This window comes from Barbus barbus (genome assembly GCF_936440315.1).
Source record: "Barbus barbus genome assembly, chromosome: 49".
Taxonomy (NCBI): Eukaryota; Metazoa; Chordata; class Actinopteri; order Cypriniformes; family Cyprinidae; genus Barbus; species Barbus barbus.
Window position 1 is genome coordinate 14837438 of NC_136727.1, and position 19620 is coordinate 14857057.

Genomic DNA, 19620 nt, shown 5'->3' on the forward strand with positions numbered 1-19620 from the left:
ACCACAGCTTCCATTAGAGCCTTAATAATATGAAATTTAATAGACCTTAGTCAGAGTAGACGGCATATTCATTTTACAGGAATGCAAAGTCGAATTCAGCATTTTGAGTCTTTTTATGTTTTAAGCTTAAATTGAAGAAACCTCAGATTTCTTTATTGGAAAAATATTTTTTTTAATTTAAAATTGTGTGTGTATATATATATATACACACACACACACACACACACACACACACACACACACACACACACACACACACACACACAGTGCGTGCAGAATTATTGGGCAAGTTAATATTCTGGTCATATTTTCTTTCCAAGAAGATTTTACCAATTCTAAACCACATGAATCTTAATAACTACTATTGATTTTGTATTTAATTATGTGCTGGAGACTAAATGGTTCCTGATGGTTTCGCACCTAATTCTTCACATTAATTCTTAATTCTTTTGCAGTTAACGTGTCTTTTCTTCTCCACCTGTTTTTTCTGACCGTGCGGACCCAATGAGCATTTTGCTGACCAATGGTCATGCCTTAACTTTGCTAATTCTATTATTGCATTAGTATTGCATCCTTCTCATGGACATTTAAAAATTTTTTAACTTTTATTCTCGAGTTCAATCTCTTTTTTTCGCTCATTTTATTTGTAAAAGAAATCCTGCCTAATAATTCTGCACACCTGAAATAAGGAGTTTTTGACTTTCAGCCTTCATGGACAATTATATATAACTTATAAATGATTAAAGGGTTCATATGATGTGATTTCAAGTTTTCTTTTCTCTTTGGAGTGTTACAAGCTGATTGTGCATAGATAAGATTTTGTTGCAAAGACTAAAGTCTCAAAACCAAATAGATATTCTTTATCAAAGTTAAGACTCTGCCACACTCCCGTAAAACGGCTCATTTAAACACGCCCCCACGTGTCTTCGTCATGATTTGGAAATATTTGCGTAATGCCGCCCAAATGTTCACACAAAGAGAGAAGGCGTGGTTTCAGTAACCGCAGTAGTGCTGATGCAGCCATGACAGGGAGACACTGTGTGTTTCTAGGCGAAAGCAAAAGCACTTATTTGGCCTTCTGAAAGTAGATGCATTTAGGAATCATTAAGTTTACTTGCAACAGAACAACAATGCATTTTATGGACGACAGTTTCGTGAACCTTGGAGAGGAGGTAATTCTGACTATGACGATCTGGCGCTTCTGAATCAGCTACTTTAAAGCCTCTTTCACACAGAGATTCTGGAAAAAACACGGGTAATGTGTTCCGGGAATCATCCCGGGATCATTTGATTTCGTTTCATTCGCACTGCCAGTGATTTTCCAGAATCTGCGTGCGTTCACACACAACCTGTAAAGATTCCGTAAAGACGCGTGACATTTCATGTGATGTGTATAATGCGGCGCACACCATTTCACTAAACTGGCGAATGATTTCAGCTTCAGCGCGGATAGTGAGGAGCTCCCTGATCGCTGCCTCATTCCAGTTTACACATTTTTCGTTGTGTGAACTTTGATCTGCCTTCAAAACACCCGGTAAAAGAGTCGCATGATAACGCTTGTCATCAGCCTTTACGGCATTGGTTCTGGCTTTTGTTCACACAGAGCTTGTTCCGGGACTGAACCCGGCAATGTTACTAGGTCCCCAACCCGGGATCGATTCCGGAATTAATCCCGGGACGAGTTTGCGTTCACACAGAAGGCACTCCGGCAATTGTCTGGTACCAACGTGCAGTGTGAAAGGGGCTTAAGTAAGTTTTGTTTATAGTTTAAGTATTTGCTATTGACTGTTCAAATGCGGAATTTTGCGTGTGGTGTGTGTGTGAGAGAGAGACAGGGTCACATCACAGTATGTCAACTATCTTAATCGCGGCTTGTGTGCAAATACGCACGAGCATCATCACTGTGTGTCTCACGCAACTCTGTTCCCCTCTCGGGCTTGAGCTGATGGTAAAACTAAGGACATTATTAACTGTCTTTACTTTTATTTTGAAAGCTGAAGCTCGCGATTATGGAAAGGAGCGTTACATTTCTGACGAGTGCTTGCTGTGTTCGGCCAATCACAATGCACTGTGCCAGTTGGCCAATCAGAGCAGACTGTGCTTGTCGGAAGGAGGGACTTTGTAGAAAACGAAGCGTTTGAGAGAGGCAGAAACTACAATAATGTACATTATTTGAAAAATGTGTTTTTTGAACATTAAAGCATGTCAACACATTCTGTTACACCAGATACACAAAATAATGATCTTTAAAAAAGCATCATATGACCCCTTTAAATACAAAGTCAATAGTAGTTATTAAGATTGATGTGGTTTGGAATTGGTAAAATGTTCTTGGAAAAAAAATATGACCAGAATATTAACTTGCCTAATAATTCTGCACACACTGTATACATATACATTTCAATTAGCAACACATGGTGGGTCTTCTTACCAAATTAAAAGAAAAAAAATCTTAACCGATAATATAGATGTTAAATGCACTTTGGAAATTTCAAACAATTTGGAAATTTGGTGGTGATTTATTTATTTTTATATATATATATATATATATATATATATATATATATATATATATATATATATAATTGTAGAACTCTAACCACACACAAAATTACATTTCTCCCTCTCTTTCCTCAGAGTTGGGTTCACTTTCCTGGGATGACCTGGAGAACGATCTTCCAGATGAGCTGATACCTAACGGAGACCTGGGGCTGATGTCCATGTCCTCAAACGGTGGGGCTACAGGTGCAGGTGGTCACGGCCCCATGGTCCCTGACGCTGCTGCCAAGCACAAGCAGCTCTCCGAGCTCCTGCGGCCGGGAAGCAGCGCTGGGATGAACTCGACCAGTCCGCAACCAGGCGGCATCGGATCTCAGCTGGGCGGGCTTGGAAAGAGTCCCCTGCGCCAGGGCTCCCCTTCCCACCCCTCTCAAACACAGAAACCAGGCGCCACTCCTGGGACGCAGGGCAATAACGCCGGCTCAGCTGGCATGGGACTCGGCACGGGATTTAACCAGGCCATGCTGAACAGCGGCATGATGGGACAGAACGCGGCTGGACAGCCGGGTCAGGTGATCAATGGCTCTGTAGGCCGCGGTCGAGGAGCGCCGGGGATGCAGTACCAGGGTGCCGGCATGCAGGTGGCATCTTCTGTTGGGGCGGGAGGAGCCGCGGGGGCGGCGGCACAGGGAGGAGCGGGGAGTGTCCTGGCAGAGACGCTCACACAGGGGGCACAGCAGATGGGCATCAACACCCAGCAAGCCGGCAATATCAACAAGGTGAGATGGCCAGTTTCCTTTGCTGTGGTTTCAGTCGCTTCGAGTTCAGAGTTGTGAGAAGATTTGTTGTGAGATGATGCGAATGAAAACGGTCCCTGATGAATATTCCTATTATCAATTCATGTATATTAATGCAAATTTTGGCATGTTGTATATAAATCCTGGTTGGAAACAGCAGATTTTAATAAAAAATCTTTAGGAAGTTTTCTTCTTCCTATGTGTGTGTATGTATGGATATGTATATATTAGGGGTGGCACGATACATGTATTCGTTCCGAACCATACCAAACTAAATAAAGAAGAAGAAAAGTTTTTATCTTTTATGAAGGTTAAAATTCCCCCTTCTTTTTTTCTCTCCACTTTAGCCCTGATGCCTTTGAGTCTTTTAGTAGACCACAGCTACTGAGAGAGCTTACAAACGGTTGAGACGGCATCATACAAACGATGCTAATCATGACGCGCGGCCGCTAGAGGAGTTTCTCAGCGCTCATTTCCCTCGATATCCGGGGCGGTTATACTCTTTGTGGGGAAAAATCGATGGTACCGCATTTGGTTTAAACCTGTACTTGTATCCATCACCACCTGTAAGCGCTTTCAGTAGCTGTGGTCATCATATCAGTATTTTATTTTCCGAGTTGTCTATTGCGAGTTGTGTTGTGGTAAAAATAGCAACAGGTAGCGCTAGTAGCTCACCGAGTGCAACCATTTTACGTCATCAGAATAATGGCACCCCCCCCCCCATAGTCCGAAATATGTATAAACGATGTGATTTTTTTCTTTGATGGGTTTTCTACTACATATTTCAGTAAGAGACATCATTTACGTTATAATAAGCCATTCAAGTCTTAATACCCAGGGATCCCTTTAAATACACCGGTATTGCCGCCGTTCATATACTTTTCATGAAAGCCAACAACAGCCCTGCATGTAATGCAGCTCACAGTCACTGAACGTGTATGGGTTGATAATGATTGATTGACTAACTCCAGACAAATTTTCTTGCGCATCTATTTTTAACCTGTCTTGACTGTCGTACAGTCTGATATTAATGACAGCTGAGATCCCACAGTGTCACATGATCATCATGTTCGTACAATCTGACAAGTAACTATCATAAAGGATTATTAAAACCCGGCTTTAGTCGACTAGAAAAATCTTTATTTGGTGGCAGTCCGAGAGAAAATGTTCCAACTAACTTGAATTGACCATTGAATTTAGCCATTTTAATATTGGTGCTCACTGCATTTAAAATTCACATGGATACCATTAAGCCACTCTGTGTAGTATAAGTTATGACCGTTATGTTTCGTGAAATCTGTTTCATGTCTTTTTTTTCATCGCTTTAGTGTTGCGGTGGCATCCGATCGTGTATAAGTCAAGTTGTGTGTCCAGTTTAATCCGTCAGCGCAGCAGCAGACGGACTCACATCATCGCTCTCTATCTAGAGCTGCACTTTGCTGCCTCATTGTTAGATTGCATGACTCATTCCTGCACTTGTGTTTTTTATTAGGCTTAAATGCTTGTGTTACGAGAGCGGTTGCATGCCAGAGCACTCTTAAACTCTGCCATTTTGTTTGAAGGCCTGCCGATCATGCCAGCCGTAGAATTATGCTTGATGGGAAGGCAAATGAAAAGCTCTCAGCCTAAAGTGCCATGTTACATGCATGCATACACATCTCATCTGTGCTCTATGAAAATTTGGTGAACAAAACTCGTCTCTATGATAGATGGGTTAGTGACTGATGGGGTCTGAAAGCAGCACTCGGGTGTCAGAAATGGCAGGTGTGTGCATTTGTATTATGAATTCAAATCCCTTTGTGCAAAGAGCTAGTAATTTATAAGGGTTAGGGCTGAAAAATGCTTGAATTTTGCATTTCTTAAAAATTAAAAATTTCTCCGCCCTGCATCATATTTGATGAATGAAATCAAATACCGTATTGACCCGAATATAAGACAATGTTTTTTTTTTAAATACATGTAAAAAAACGCGGTCGACTTATATTCAGGGTCTAGACTTTAAACATGTCAATAATACACCCACAACAATAGGTGGCGCCAAATACAAAACGAGTGTGCCATGAAGTAATGTAATGTGTTGTAAAGATCACGAGTGAAAACAAAAGAAAAAGAGAAGCTTACAGCGGACGTGACTGTCATGTTAGCCTGATGGGACCAAAGTTCCTCTGCAAGTGATTTTAAAATATAAGACCGTACCCACATTACAATAAGATTTCACTTTTTCAAATTTTGTTAGGCTACTATGAGATGGATAGCCTAATGTTATATAATTCAGGTGGGCTACCCTGTTATTTTTATGGTATATCAAAAAGTGTATATTTTTAAATGTGATTGTTGGTACATTTTACCAGTATTTACCATACTTTCAAAATAAAAATTAAAATAGGAAAATATGCAATATGAAAATAATTTAAGAAAAGTTTTTTTTTTTTCAGTAAAACACAAGATATGGTGAAAAAACCCCTCATCTGAACGCCTCTGATTGGCCATTGCATTCATAAGCTCAACGGATTTGTGTGTGATTGGTTATAATGTGCAACACTGTAAAAAAATCATGGCAGAACAATTGAGCAGATCTAAATTCAATGCTGCGTTCAAAACTTCATTTTAATCGCGACAGCCGTAATGGATTTAGTTGAACTGTATAGCCACATTTGTGTCTGTGTGTTGCCATAGTTTCTACAAGCGGGAACTGAGGATAGTGCGGATATTACGTCATTGGCAGGCGACAATGATTATTTAAAATTGGAATTTCTCTGGATTTACAAATACTTGGGAACTTTTGGGATAACATAAATAAACAACAGCATGAAATATATCACACTGTACAAGTAGTTTTTGGATTTTTTTTATTACGAAAATCTTGCATATTGTGCCTCCAAGAGTTCCACATAAGGGGGGAAAAGTGTCTTGTAACAATTGCTCAGCTGGCCTCTTTTATCTGGTCTGCTGGAGCAATGTCAACAGAGGAGAGCGGGCGGGCGGCACGCTGCTGGAGATCAGCACAGACACACACTTGTGTGACAGGGGAGGCCCTGCTCTGCTGAAGACTCAAGATCATATCCAGCAACTCCTCTTGATTTGTTTAACAACTAATTGATTGATTGATGTCTATAAGAGGAACATTTAATTGGCTGCACTAGAGCATACAAAATTTCTTCAAACACTGCAACAGTCGTGATGTGACGTCACACTCTGCAGCGTTTTTTGTTTGTTTTTTTAACTCCACAATTCAACACAACAAATGGTAATAAATCCAAAATGTAAAAATGTATAATCTACTACACTTTCCTGCAATGCTGCAGTTTTAAATGTTTTTTTTCTCTCTCTCTCAGCTATGTGGTCATGATGTGAAGTATCGATCTTCAGTTGTTCGTGGTTTTTCATGATACGAATTCGCCGGTCAGAGTTCACCAAACTTGAACTTTGGACTGCAGTGAAATGTGAAACTACTTGACATCATTCGTACACGTATGAATGAACGTCACTGGAACGAAAAGTGTAGTGTGACCCACCCTTAAGCCATAATGTTTTTCATAATGCAAATGCTCATGTTACATGAATATAACTAAAATGAAGTATTTATTTGTTTTTTGATAGGAATGTGTTTTATGATGATTTTTAGTTGCATCGCTAATAAATTGGCCGTTTGTTAGCATTTTGTTGTTTACTTAAAGATTTAAATCCAAAGATTCAATGTTTTACCAGTTTTGCAGTAAAGTGCTTCATTGATTAATTAGTTTGTGTCAGGATTGATAATTAGCCACATAGAAATAAAGTGGTATTTACTGTTATTTCACAAAAAAAGAGACACACACAGCCTACTTATTCAGTTACGTCTGTTTGTGTTTATTTATGGTCACAGACAGTTTAGGTCTACATCGCATTTGAAAGAATGATAATTTCTTATAATTTTTCCATCAAAAATAAGACCATGAGTAGCTTTAGCACTCTCTCCGGTCCCAGTACATTCAGTCGGATAAACAGCGGGAGCTCCCAAACAAAAACTATGATTATGATTTGTGACATGCGCGGAGCTAAATATGAACATCAGGTATAAAGAGAGGTGACTTATTGACAGATAAACTATGTAAATTAAAGCAATAAGCCCCAAGAAGCCGTGGTTTACAGTGAATTTATAACCGCTAAGGAGCGGAGTGCCTACAACCCCGTTAGCTGTTATAAATTCACTGTAAACCACGGCTTCACGGGGCTTATTGCTTTTATAAAACGGTTATTCCATATATGTAGTAAGGTCTCACAAAATAAAACAGAGCAAATAAAGTGTAATGATATTTATAAAAACATTATTCTTCCGCCAAACAATGTAGTTCCTTAGGCCCTGTTTACACTAGTGCGTTTTCGTTTTAAAACGCAAAACTTTTGCAACAGTTACGCCCATCGTTTACACTACTCCAGCGTTTTCGAGGTCGAAAACTGAGACTTTTGAAAACGCTGCAGACCCCGTTTTAGTTGAAAACTCCAGGTTGCGTTCAGTGATGACCGTGTAAACAATAACATCATGCTCACTGTTGTACCCATAGATATGTATGGGTAGATTCCTCATTCGACCGCTCCAAGCACGCAGACGCGTTCACCATCTAAATAAGAGGGCATCTACCTGTACATATCTATGGTTGTACCTGCATGAATGGTTACATGACATGCGTTTTCGGTTGTGTAGTGTAGACGGAGATCGTTTCTGAAACGCCAATGTAAACGGGGATAGTTTTCATTCTAAAATGCTGTTTTAAAATGAAAGCGCACTAGTGTATACGGGGCCTCGGAAAACGGTTGTGGTTCCAACAAAGTGGTTGCTGAGAAACACACAAATGTAAACAAAGGTGCATGTTTATAGAGTAATTTACAACAGCTTCGAACTTGGCTCAACCAATCAGAATCAAAGACCGGAACTATCTGTTTTATATAAATAAGCAAATACATAATTTGTCAATTTTTTTCAGGCGGTTGTATTTACCATGTTTACTATGGTAGTGCGTGCATAGTCTTTTGCATCACGCAGAAATATTTCTACCTTGTATGGTGATCTTAAACAAGTGTTTGTCAAACACCCGCTGCTGTCTGAAAGTAAGTTTTGAGTCTTTAATATCAAGTCTTTAATATTTATGTTAGCTTAGCTGGTAACTATTTGAAATGATCCTCAGCGAAACTCCGACAGTGGAAACGCGGCTATTCTTGAATGTCACTTCCCGCTTGTTTACTTCGAACCGGAAGACACTCCCACTTTTGACGCAAGTCCTCATGGGGCGTAGGAAGACAACACAAAAACGAATAAAACTGACAAAATTTAAATTAAAAATAAAAATGTCAAAATATTAATTCAAACTTAAATAGTATCTCAATGATTTATGTTTCGCTATCAATTAGGATTTTCATTTTGAGATATGCTAAAGATTATATTTAAGTGTTATTAAATTATTCGATATTTATATCTAAATGTAAAAAAGGAGAAATTAACAACATTTGACTGATGTTAAATTAAATATATATAAATCAAAACCACATTTTACCTGTATATTATGCATTCCTATCAGTTCATATTGATTTTTTTTTTTAATTATCATTAATTTATCACATTAGTAAGGTCACATTAGCGACATTTTGTCCAAAAAATAAATAAATAAAAGACCAAACATGTCTACTGTCAATTGTGTAGAGATGCTCACAAAAAAGTCACTTTCAAACAAAGATACTCGGCTTTTACTGGTCAACATGGCAAATTCAACTTACGAAATATACATGGGGAAATCTTTCTCCCTCACGCAGAATTCCTATTCATATGACTGGATTTCACCTTGAAAACAATGCTCATTTATCCTATACTACAGTAACAGTGATTTCACTGTTTGAAAATCACTGTTTGTTTACCAGATGTCATTTTAGATATGAGATCCTGTGTCTGTGTCTCCTCTGACGTGATATTTCCCATTTTGTTTGGTTTGTAGATGGGCATGGCAGGTGGCAACAGTCCGTTCGGTCAGTACCAGAGTGGAGGGCAACAAATGGGCACGACTGGCGTGAACGCTCAGAATAAAGGCGCCCTCCCCAACAGCCTGCCCCAGTTTCCAACTGACCTGAAGGGGGCCACGGTCACCAGCGTGCAGAACATGGTGAGTTTCCCATCACGCACACTAACAGGATTGAGCTGGCAGGTGAAAGCTGACTCTGTGACGCCATGGCTGGTTCTCTCGCCCCAGCAGCAGCAGCAGCAGGTGTCGGTGGGGATGGTGGCAGGTCAGGGCGTGTCGGCGGGCCCCACGGCCGACCCGGAGAAGCGCAAGCTGATCCAGCAGCAGCTGGTCCTGCTGCTCCACGCCCACAAGTGCCAGCGGCGCGAGCAGGCCAATGGAGAGGTGCGGGCCTGTGCGCTGCCCCACTGCAGGACCATGAAGAACGTCCTCAACCACATGACCCACTGCCAGGCCGGCAAATCCTGCCAAGGTGAGTCCACGTCAAACGCCCGTCACTAGAGCTCAAACGCTTGCTGGATAACGCAATGCTTTTCCACGTGATTCATGATTAACACAGCTTCAACACGAGTTGACCTCAACGTGAAAAGTTGTGCAGATAGTAATTGCAGAAGGGCGACATTACGAAATTGCGAATACAATAAGCATATTTTGTGAAAACAAATCAAACATTTACAAATTATTGATTGCGGATGTTGTTCTGAATGAATACTTTATGCTGCATTATTATTGTTTTTTTTGTAATGATTCTTGTTCCTTAATGGTACAATTTAAATTATTTTAGTAAGGGTGAGGAAAAAATATTTTGGGAAAAAACTGAAAGTTCCTGCAGTTCCTTTGCCAAATCAATTTAAAACAATTCTCGCAAAAGGTGTGTTGCACCTTGCAAACAAGTTAATATTATTAATATTGTATTTATTAATGTGAACATTGTTCATATCTTAGTAATTAATATTAATCCATAGAATATTTGTACATAGTAAGAGAAAAATGTATTAAACAAATTTTGTAACATCAATTTATTTTTATAAAAAATACCACTGACATAATGTGAATTTTGTTTATTCGTTTATAAATAAAATAGAATCTAAGTATGTAATTGTATAATTTATGAAATTTTAAATATTAAGAAAATGTTAGTGCTGTCAAACAATTAATCGTAATTAATCGCATCCAAAATAAAATAGTTTGTTTACATTAGTGTTGTCAAAAGACTCGGTATTTCGGTACCAAGTCGGTACTAAAAAAATGAAAACGTCACGGTACCAGGTTTTTTTAAGTACCGGTGGTACCGAGTACCCGGTCAACCCGGTTCTTGACCCGTACGGCCCTATGATTTCCGCGATGCAGACGGAATCTCGGAATCCAGTTATAAAACGGAATTTACAGTTTAGCACGGAATGTCACGGAATTTGTCAAAGTTTGGATGAATTAATCAAAAGTAGGTCATTACACTTAAATCAAATCGCGACATGGACTAGTATCTGTAAATATTAAGCCGCTTTATTACTTCGTTAATAAAAATAGTTTTTTTTTAATTAGCATGTTTTTGTGTTTTGCTTTGGTACCGAGAAGAACCATGGATTTTCACTGCTATCGGTACCGAATACTGAAATTTTGGTACCGTGACAACACTAGTATACATAATATATGTGTGTGTACTGTGTTTATTTATTATGTATAAATACACACACATTCATTATAAATATTTACATTTATATATTTATATTATTATATTTTATATCAATTTAATAACTTGGCAGCACTAGAAAATATTTAAAATGCATATGAAATATTTTATTAATATATTTTACTATGCTGTTGATTTGTGTTTTTGTGTTTGTTTTTTTTACAAAATACCATTGACAAAATGTTCATTTTATTTTTATTAATGTATAAGGTAAATATTTATGAATAAATATACAATACTTTCAATTACAGTATACAATAATTTATAATGAATACAATTGTAAATAATAACGTTTATTAAAAATAAAAAAAACCTATGTTGTTACTGGTACTTTTTTTTGTTTGTTTCTTTGTTTATTCATAAACAAATAGAAGTGACATTTTAGTTGCTTATATTTTTTTTAATATTTACAATATATTTATCAATATATTTTTTTGTTTTTTTAATTTATTTATACATGATTTAATAAACAAGCATAATGTACATTACATCAATGGAATTTTATTAAATGTTAATTTGCACATTTTATATGAAGATATGAATTAACAAAATGTTACTTGTTTGTTATATATATATATATATATATATATATATATATTATAATATAATATTGTCATACAATATATAACATTGTTTATTAAAAGCAAGAATTTGAAACAAGCTGGATTTGGGACAGGAGTTGCGTGAAGAATGAGTCTGGTGCTGAGTGTGTGTGTGTGTGTGTGTGTGTGTGTGTGTTTTAGAAGTCTTTGAAGAGTGTCTGCTGTGTTTTGTGGGTTGAGGTGTGTGTTAGATCCGTCTGTTCTGTGTTTAGTCTCAGCTCGAGCCATAATGAGACGCTTTTGTCCTGATGTGGTGTTTACAGCATTGTGTGTGTTTTTGCGCTCGTCAGACGGAGCAGCAGTGCTAGTGTACTACTAATTTATATAGCTGGCTATTAGAATAACATCCAATTTAATTACACAGACATTCGAAAGGCACTGCATTGAGGCTCGTTACCGCCATAACAACTGATCTTAAATTTTACATTGTGAACACCTTTGGGTTCCCAGCCAGTAATGTTTCATTTGCACACATGGGGAATTTCCCAAGCAAACGCTCTGCTCCGTTTCAAGTATAACAGTCCATTTAGAGAGAAAATCGTGCTCTTTATGGTATAATGCAGTATTAAGGAGTTGGCAAACGGCGGGAGAGGTTGCTTTGGGGGCTGCTTTGCTCTCAGAGCTTTAGTTGTTGTTGGAGCCGGAGCACAGGGCTTCATTTAAATTCAAACACCAGCCTGGTGCCAAGCGTGCCGTCCACGGTGCCAGCTCATTTCCTGTTGCTCCGCTGTGACCCCCGTATCTCTCTCTCAGACTTCTGAGGAAGGACATGAAGGCTAGAGACGACTCTTAAAGCATCGTGTGTTTGGTGCCTTCTGAAGGCTCTCGCTTCCTCCTGTGACCGGCAAACAAACCAGGTGTGACGCGATAAATCACAGCAGCAGTAAATCGTGATTGTGTTGATACTGGAAACGAGCAGTGTGACTCAACTCGATCGCTCCTATTGTAACATCTACATCATTTCTCAATACAATGCAAGACAGTGTCTATTTTTGACATGCACTTTATTTTGCCTTTTTGATAAAAAATATTGTAATGCAGGGCTCCAAACTGCGACTAAAATGGTCGCATTTGCGACCAAAAATATTAATTTGCGAGTGAAGTTTTTGCTGAGGTCGCCACTGGCGACTATATATAATTTGCATGAAAGGACTTTTTTCCCGATTGTTTTGCGCTCACATCTTTTGTTATGTTCACGTATTAAACTTACATAAGACGATGCGCATCAAAGTTTTACTGGAAAAGAGTTTCAAACAGTCCTCGTCTCTGCCGCACACAGTCTGCTGAACGCAGTGAGAGAGACCTGAAAGGTGATAATATAAACACCAGTACGCCGCGTCCACACGGTCCGTGTATGCGTCCGGATCGCGCGAGCGGAGAGTATCGCACTTAATGCTCAGGCGCGATCTCTTTAGCACCTCAGTTAAAGCAGCAAGTGAACCCATTATATATTTCGATTTACTACTATAGTATGAAATGAACATGATCAAAAGGTAGGCAATAAGAAAGCCTATAGTACAACTTACTGAAATGTTTTATGTAAACGCTCATTCAGTGTTTCAAACTGAGGAAATATAAAGCCTGTAAACATTGCATTGTAATACATTTACCTCAGAATAACCACTCAGTGTCCATAAACTCATCTGTCAGCTAGAAAAATAACTATAAAGAGGAGCGTTTTGCTATATTTATGCGCTGTTGCATATTAATATTTTTACTTATTCTGTTGTACATGATTCAACTCCTCCTATAAAATTGCATTTTACTAATGAAGAAAAAAAGACTGAATGTGTGAAAGACGTGACAACATTTATAGGATGCACTGCACTCAGTTGCCAAGTGATGCTTCTGGTCCATGATATTGGTACAGATTCTGTGTAACGAACAATTCTTTGTGACTGTATATTTCAAGTTGTAAAAGACATTTAATTCACACTTTAAGTGAACCTTAGTCCCCCGGTCGACCTGATCATCTACAAGATGGATTAAAATGCTGATAAAGCCTAGAAAAGATAAGACATAAACACATGACAAAATGATTGAAATGTTAAAATAGGGGGGAAAAATAAAATGATAATAATAAAATAAACCACTTTTATTCTGTGGCACCTAGAAAAATAATTTGGCGCCTAAGTTTTTCTTTTATAGGAGCCAATGGCTCCTTACTCGATTTTTTTGTCTGGAGCCCTGTAATGCTAATATTATAATGCAAAACTCTTGTGGGACGTGACTATGGATATTATTCAGCATTAAATCAGTTTGAAAAAAATAATTGTATTGATCATTACAATAAATTATTCAATGTCTTTCAGTTAATGTTAATATTCAAATAATATTAATTTATTCAAGTAATTTAAAATAAATTGAATGTACTGCTAGTATTAATAATTACAATAAATTATTGAAATTATATTCTAATAAATTAAATTCTGTAATTTTATTTAAATGTTGTTGTGTAATGTAATTAATTTGAGCCTAATTGAGCCACAGGAAGTATAGAAAAAAACAATGTAGCCAGTAGTATTTTAGTAATATTTAAATATTATTATATATATATATATATATATATATATATATATATATATATATACTTTTTATATACTATAATATTTATTTACTATATACAAAATATTAATATAGTATTCATTAGTATTTTGATTGTTTTTCTTTTTATATTGTCAGTATCATTTTAATTTACATTTTCACTGTTTTAGTTTATCTTTTTTATTTTTGTTATTTTTCTATTTAGCTTTCATTTGTTTTTCATTTCCGTTATAATTTTATTACTATTAGTACTTTGCCATGTTGGCAAGGCTAAATTATTATTATTTTTTTTTATTAAATGTTTTTCATCTAGTATTATATTTTATTTCAGATTTATTTCACTTAATGAAAATAATTTTTAATAGTTTTTTTTATTTTTGTAATAAATTGTGTTGTATAATACAATGCAATTTATAATTGCTTTATGCAATAATTAGAATTATCACCTATATTTATTTATTATTTTTAATTAATTTATTAATTTATTATTTTTTAAAAATTTTAGCACTCACTTAGTTTCTGTTTTCATCGTCCCACTGGAAAATCCCTCCTACAGCGAAATGTCATTGGTTGAAAATCTCGCTCCCATAAACATCAATTATGATCTGTTTGCCTGTGATTTATGTCATTTGTAGTATCTTTTTACATCCTGTGAGGAACAAAAAAATGACTCGTCACAAAAAAAATGGCATTCTTTGCTGTGGTTTTAGTGAGATCACAGTGCTTTGCAGACCTGCTTTCCCACAGGACCTTTTTGCTCCCAGTTTTGCAGCACTTTGGCTCAGGTTTTCTTCTGTCTCTGTCTCTGCAGTGGCTCACTGTGCTTCATCGAGGCAGATCATCTCACACTGGAAGAACTGCACGAGGCACGACTGTCCCGTCTGCCTCCCGCTGAAGAACGCCAGTGACAAACGCAACCAGCAACGTGAGTCCTTCCTCCATCAAACACCCTCCTCTTTACTTCACGACAACACATCTGAATAATAATAATGTTAATTTAATATTTCTATTGTATTATTTAGTTTTTTATTACATACAAAATAATAATGATAATTACCATGTAATGTTATTTAAGCATTTTGAAATTTCTATGGAATAATAAATGGAAGTATGAGAATTACATAACTGAAAACTACTCATATTTATAATATCATAAGACAACAAACTTCATGAGGTGCCTTCTGTGATGCCTTTGTGAAAAAGTACACTTTATCATACTTTTAAAAAAGGAGTACTTCAGATCCTTGCACACCGAGTCCGAAATTTTCGCACATTAAAAAATAAATACGACCCCATGTTGTGTCAATCACATTTACACACTGCCCACGAAACCTTCGTCCGTCTTTGAAAATCAGATCGAGTTAAATTTTCTGCATTTTTCGCATTTTGACAATTCGGAGCCACCGTACAAGCGAACACCAAAACCCAGAATGGCGTCTGACAAGTTGATCCACTTCGTCTCGCTGCACAAAGCACTGTTATAGGTACTTTCACGGAAATTGGTGGTCTTCTATTTAATATGTGGCTCCAGTATTGCCAATAAAAGCATCAAACTGAGCCACTGACATCCCGAAGTAAACTTTGAATCTTGCAGGAACTCTCCTTCCTCTCTATGCGATCTCAGGATTGGGTGGACAACAAAATCATCCTCAGTCCATTTTATATTGTTTTGCCAATTTTTTGTCGTCGGATAAACTCTAACGCTGGTGTTCTGACGATTTGTGCTACCCTGTCAGATTTTGCTACCTCCCATTAAAGCAGATGGTAGCAGAATTCATTGCCATTGCGACTAGGGTTCACAGCTGAGCGCGGGCGGGCATTTCACTCGCTGGATGTGTCCGCATCACATTTGCATAGTCTGTACTACTTGAATTCCTGATTGGTTGACAGCAAAGTTCAAATATTAAATGGAACGATAAAATAACGTTATTAACCGGTTAATGGCCACTTCAAATTTTCGATTCTGTTCGGAAGTATAAAATTTGATTTAGTTTCTGTTTCCTGTTCTGTTCCAGTCAAAATTTTGTTCGTTTCCGGTTTTCGTTCCTTGAACCGGTTCAGAGCCCTAGTTTAAGCTGCACTGTTTTTTGGATTCGTAGTTGTTCAGCAGGATTCTGTAAGGAGAGGCGTGATGGTAGCTGTGAATGTGTGGATGCTTCAGTGTGTGTTTGAAGAGCCGTACAGCTGAGGGGGAGGGGCGCTAAGCGGTGACTCATTAAAATCTCACACTGTTACAGCTCCAGCAAAGCGCCTCTCCCTCTGCCAGCCGTCTCTCAACATGACTCTGAGAGCGCGAGGCAGCTAAAGTGTTTGTTTTTGCGCTGTGGGAATTACATGTTGTAGAGTCGCCGCTGCCATATTTCTTCCCCATGCAAATGGAGTCTCGGTCTCCCTCCCCTTTCCTTTCTACTTCCCCCGTTTTTACCACGTTGTTCAGATGAGTAGTATTTTCTTCCAGATGACTGTTTGGCAGGGTTTGAACTTTTTTTTCTGTTTTGACGGACAGATTCTGCCAAGGGTTTAAGCAGAATCAGACTTGAAATCTCATGCAGATCTTGTTTGAAATATGCCGACATCTCTTTCCTGCGTTACAGCAATGCTGAGTCCCCCCAGCGCTGGTCTGCAGACCCGTATCGGGACGGTCGGCACGGGGCAGCAGACGGCGGCCACTCAACCCAGCTCCACGCCCATCGACCCCAGCTCCATGCAGCGGGCGTACGCTGCCCTCGGCCTCCCCTACAGCAACCAGACCCCCACAAAGGCCCAGTCTCCTGCACAGACGCAGGGCCCTGGACAGCCGACTGCGCAGACCCAGCACCAGCAGCAAATGAGACCCATCAACGCGCTCGGTAAACAATTATTATATTGTAGAAGAATGCCAATGTGTATTTAAAATGTAGTTAATATATAAAATATATATTACAAAAAATGTATATACAAACACAAAAACTTGTGTATTATAAAATGTAATTTTTAAAAAATGTTATTATATTTTGAGCTTTTATTTTTTAATTGTTTGAGTATTTATTATGAAATGTTTGTTGTTCATATACATTTTTTGAAAATCTAACAAATATTAAATATTATTTAGAGAGTATTAGTGTTTAGTATTATTAGTATTTAAGTATTTTTATTAGTTTTTATTTCTTATTAATTAAATGTTATAGTAATATTTAATGTAAAAAAATTAATTATGTATTGTAAAAACATTTAGGGAGTATGAGTTATAAATGATCTATTATTTATTTGTTGTTTAGACACACACATACATACAAAATAAATGTAATAAAAACAAATAACATAAGATACATAATCAGTGAATAATTGAGTTACAGGATTTATTAATATTTTGAATTAATTTTGATGTCTTCTTTTTTTTTAAGTTTAAAGTTTCAGTCATGTGTTTTATTAATTTTTCATATGTCTATATAGTTATTAATGCATGTTTTAGTTTTTATTATTTTAGTGTATCTGATTAGACTAAATTGAAATGAAAAATGTTGCATTGACAACTAGCTGATTTTTTTTTTAATGAATGTTTTTATGCTTTTGGTTTGAGTATTTCAGTATTAGTTTTAATTATATATGTTGGTGTTATTATAAATTTAAATTCTTTGAAAATCATGTATTATAATCAAAATATAATAAACAACATGTTTTAATTTTTAAGTATTGAATGTTTTATTTCATATTTAAATATTACATAAAATGTTTAAAATAAATATATTAAATATTATTTATTCATTATTTTATTTACGTATTTTTATTTTATTCATTTATTTTTCATCCAGGGGGTGGTCAGATGAACCCAATCGGCGTACCGACATCAGACCAGGCTAAGCTGCTCTCAGATGGCACCATGCCATCAACCCTTAACCCTAACAAGTAAGACACACCTACCAAAACACACCCCAGATCATAATTGGTGTTTTAAGACTGTTTGCTTACTAAATATCTACCGATTCTCCTTACGCAGTCAGCTGATGCCGGACAGCCCTACGTTAGGCAGCATGGGCAACCTGCCCACAGCGGCCCCTCTGTCAGCCACCGGTGTGAGGAAAGCCTGGCACGAGCACGTCACTCAGGACCTCCGTAACCACCTTGTACACAAACTGTTAGTAAACACTGCTCTTGAATTAGATATATTTTATAAATGTTTTTAAACATGCATGGCTGCATTTATTTGATCAAAAACACAGTAAAACAATAATATTATGAAATATTATTACAATTCAAAATAACTATTTTATTTGAATATATTTTAAAATGTTATTTATTTCTGTGATACAAAGCTGAATTTTCAGTATCATTACTTCAGTCTTTAGTGTCACATGATTCTTCAGAAATTGTTCTAATATGCTGATTTGCTGCTCAAAAAAACTTTTCTGATTATTATCAGTGTTGAAAACACTGTGTGTTTGTTTAGGGTGCAGGCCATCTTCCCTACGCCAGACCCTGCCGCCCTGAAGGACCGTCGCATGGAGAACCTGGTGGCTTATGCACGAAAAGTAGAAGGGGATATGTACGAGTCGGCCAATAGCAGGGTGAGCACAGCCCCTCTGTCAGGGTTACACCTCATCCTAAAGGCCAATAAAGTCAAATTCTTCAGTGTCGATTACATTGATTTTTACACTGTTGTCTGTGTATGCTGTATAGGACGAGTACTATCACTTTCTGGCCGAGAAGATCTATAAGATCCAGAAAGAGCTGGAGGAGAAGAGAAGATCCCGATTACAGAAGCAGATTATTAACCAGACGCCCATGAGTGCAGCGGGACAACAGCCACCGGCTCTCAACCAGCCTAATGTCATGGGACCTCGGCCACAGAGTAAGTCACTTTCAAACTACTGCTGTCAAGCAATTCAAATTTTGATCGATTACATGATATGCCAATTAAATTTAAGGCTACAATGTGGCCATAACATTATTTTCGGAAGCTGCATTTAACCCATCCAAAGAGCACACACACAGCAGTGAACACACACAGCAGTGAACACACACCCGAAGCAGTGGAAAGCCATTTATGCTGTGGCACCCGGGGAGCAGTTGGGGGTTCGGTGCCTTGCTCAAGGGCACCTCAGTCGTGGTATTGAGGGTGGAGAGAGCGCTGGACATTCACTCCCCCCACCTACAATCCCTGCCGGCCGGAGACTCGAACCCGCAACCTTTGGATTACGAGTCCGACTCTAACCATTAGGCCACGACTTCCACGATAAATGAGTCATTGAATCATTGGCTTACTTGTTTCGTTAAAAAACATGCATTCATTCCGTAACGAAACACCGCTGTGTGTTGCTCAGAAAGGCTTTTCTGCTGTGGCTTTGTTTAGAACTATTTTCATTGGTGAAATTGAGCAAAAATCAAGTCTAAAACACAATATTAACTTCTCGTTAATTGAACTGTTGTATTAAATCTATACTATATTTGCAATCGTGCAGATATTCGGGAAAATATATTTTTATATCGCTGAACTATATCACATAAATATAAGACACAAA

At 37.5% G+C, this 19620-nt stretch overlaps 1 protein-coding gene across 8 annotated transcripts in view; it reads left to right on the forward strand.

Annotated features, from left to right (window-relative positions):
* Positions 1 to 19620, forward strand: part of LOC306867541 (CREB-binding protein-like) — a 49450-nt gene that overhangs the window by 14242 nt on the left and 15588 nt on the right. For 2 of the 8 annotated variants that reach the window (XM_079413258.1, XM_079413259.1), the window contains exons 2-10: positions 2638 to 3278; positions 9263 to 9427; positions 9515 to 9758; positions 14934 to 15047; positions 16717 to 16971; positions 17914 to 18007; positions 18099 to 18236; positions 18522 to 18666; positions 18779 to 18950. In XM_079413258.1, coding sequence (XP_079269384.1) covers positions 2638 to 3278; positions 9263 to 9427; positions 9515 to 9758; positions 14934 to 15047; positions 16717 to 16971; positions 17914 to 18007; positions 18099 to 18236; positions 18522 to 18666; positions 18779 to 18950 — 1968 coding nt within the window. The remainder of the gene's footprint in view (positions 1 to 2637; positions 3279 to 9262; positions 9428 to 9514; positions 9759 to 14933; positions 15048 to 16716; positions 16972 to 17913; positions 18008 to 18098; positions 18237 to 18521; positions 18667 to 18778; positions 18951 to 19620) is intronic. The other 6 variants (XM_079413262.1, XM_079413263.1, XM_079413260.1 and 3 more) reach the window with 3 other exon arrangements.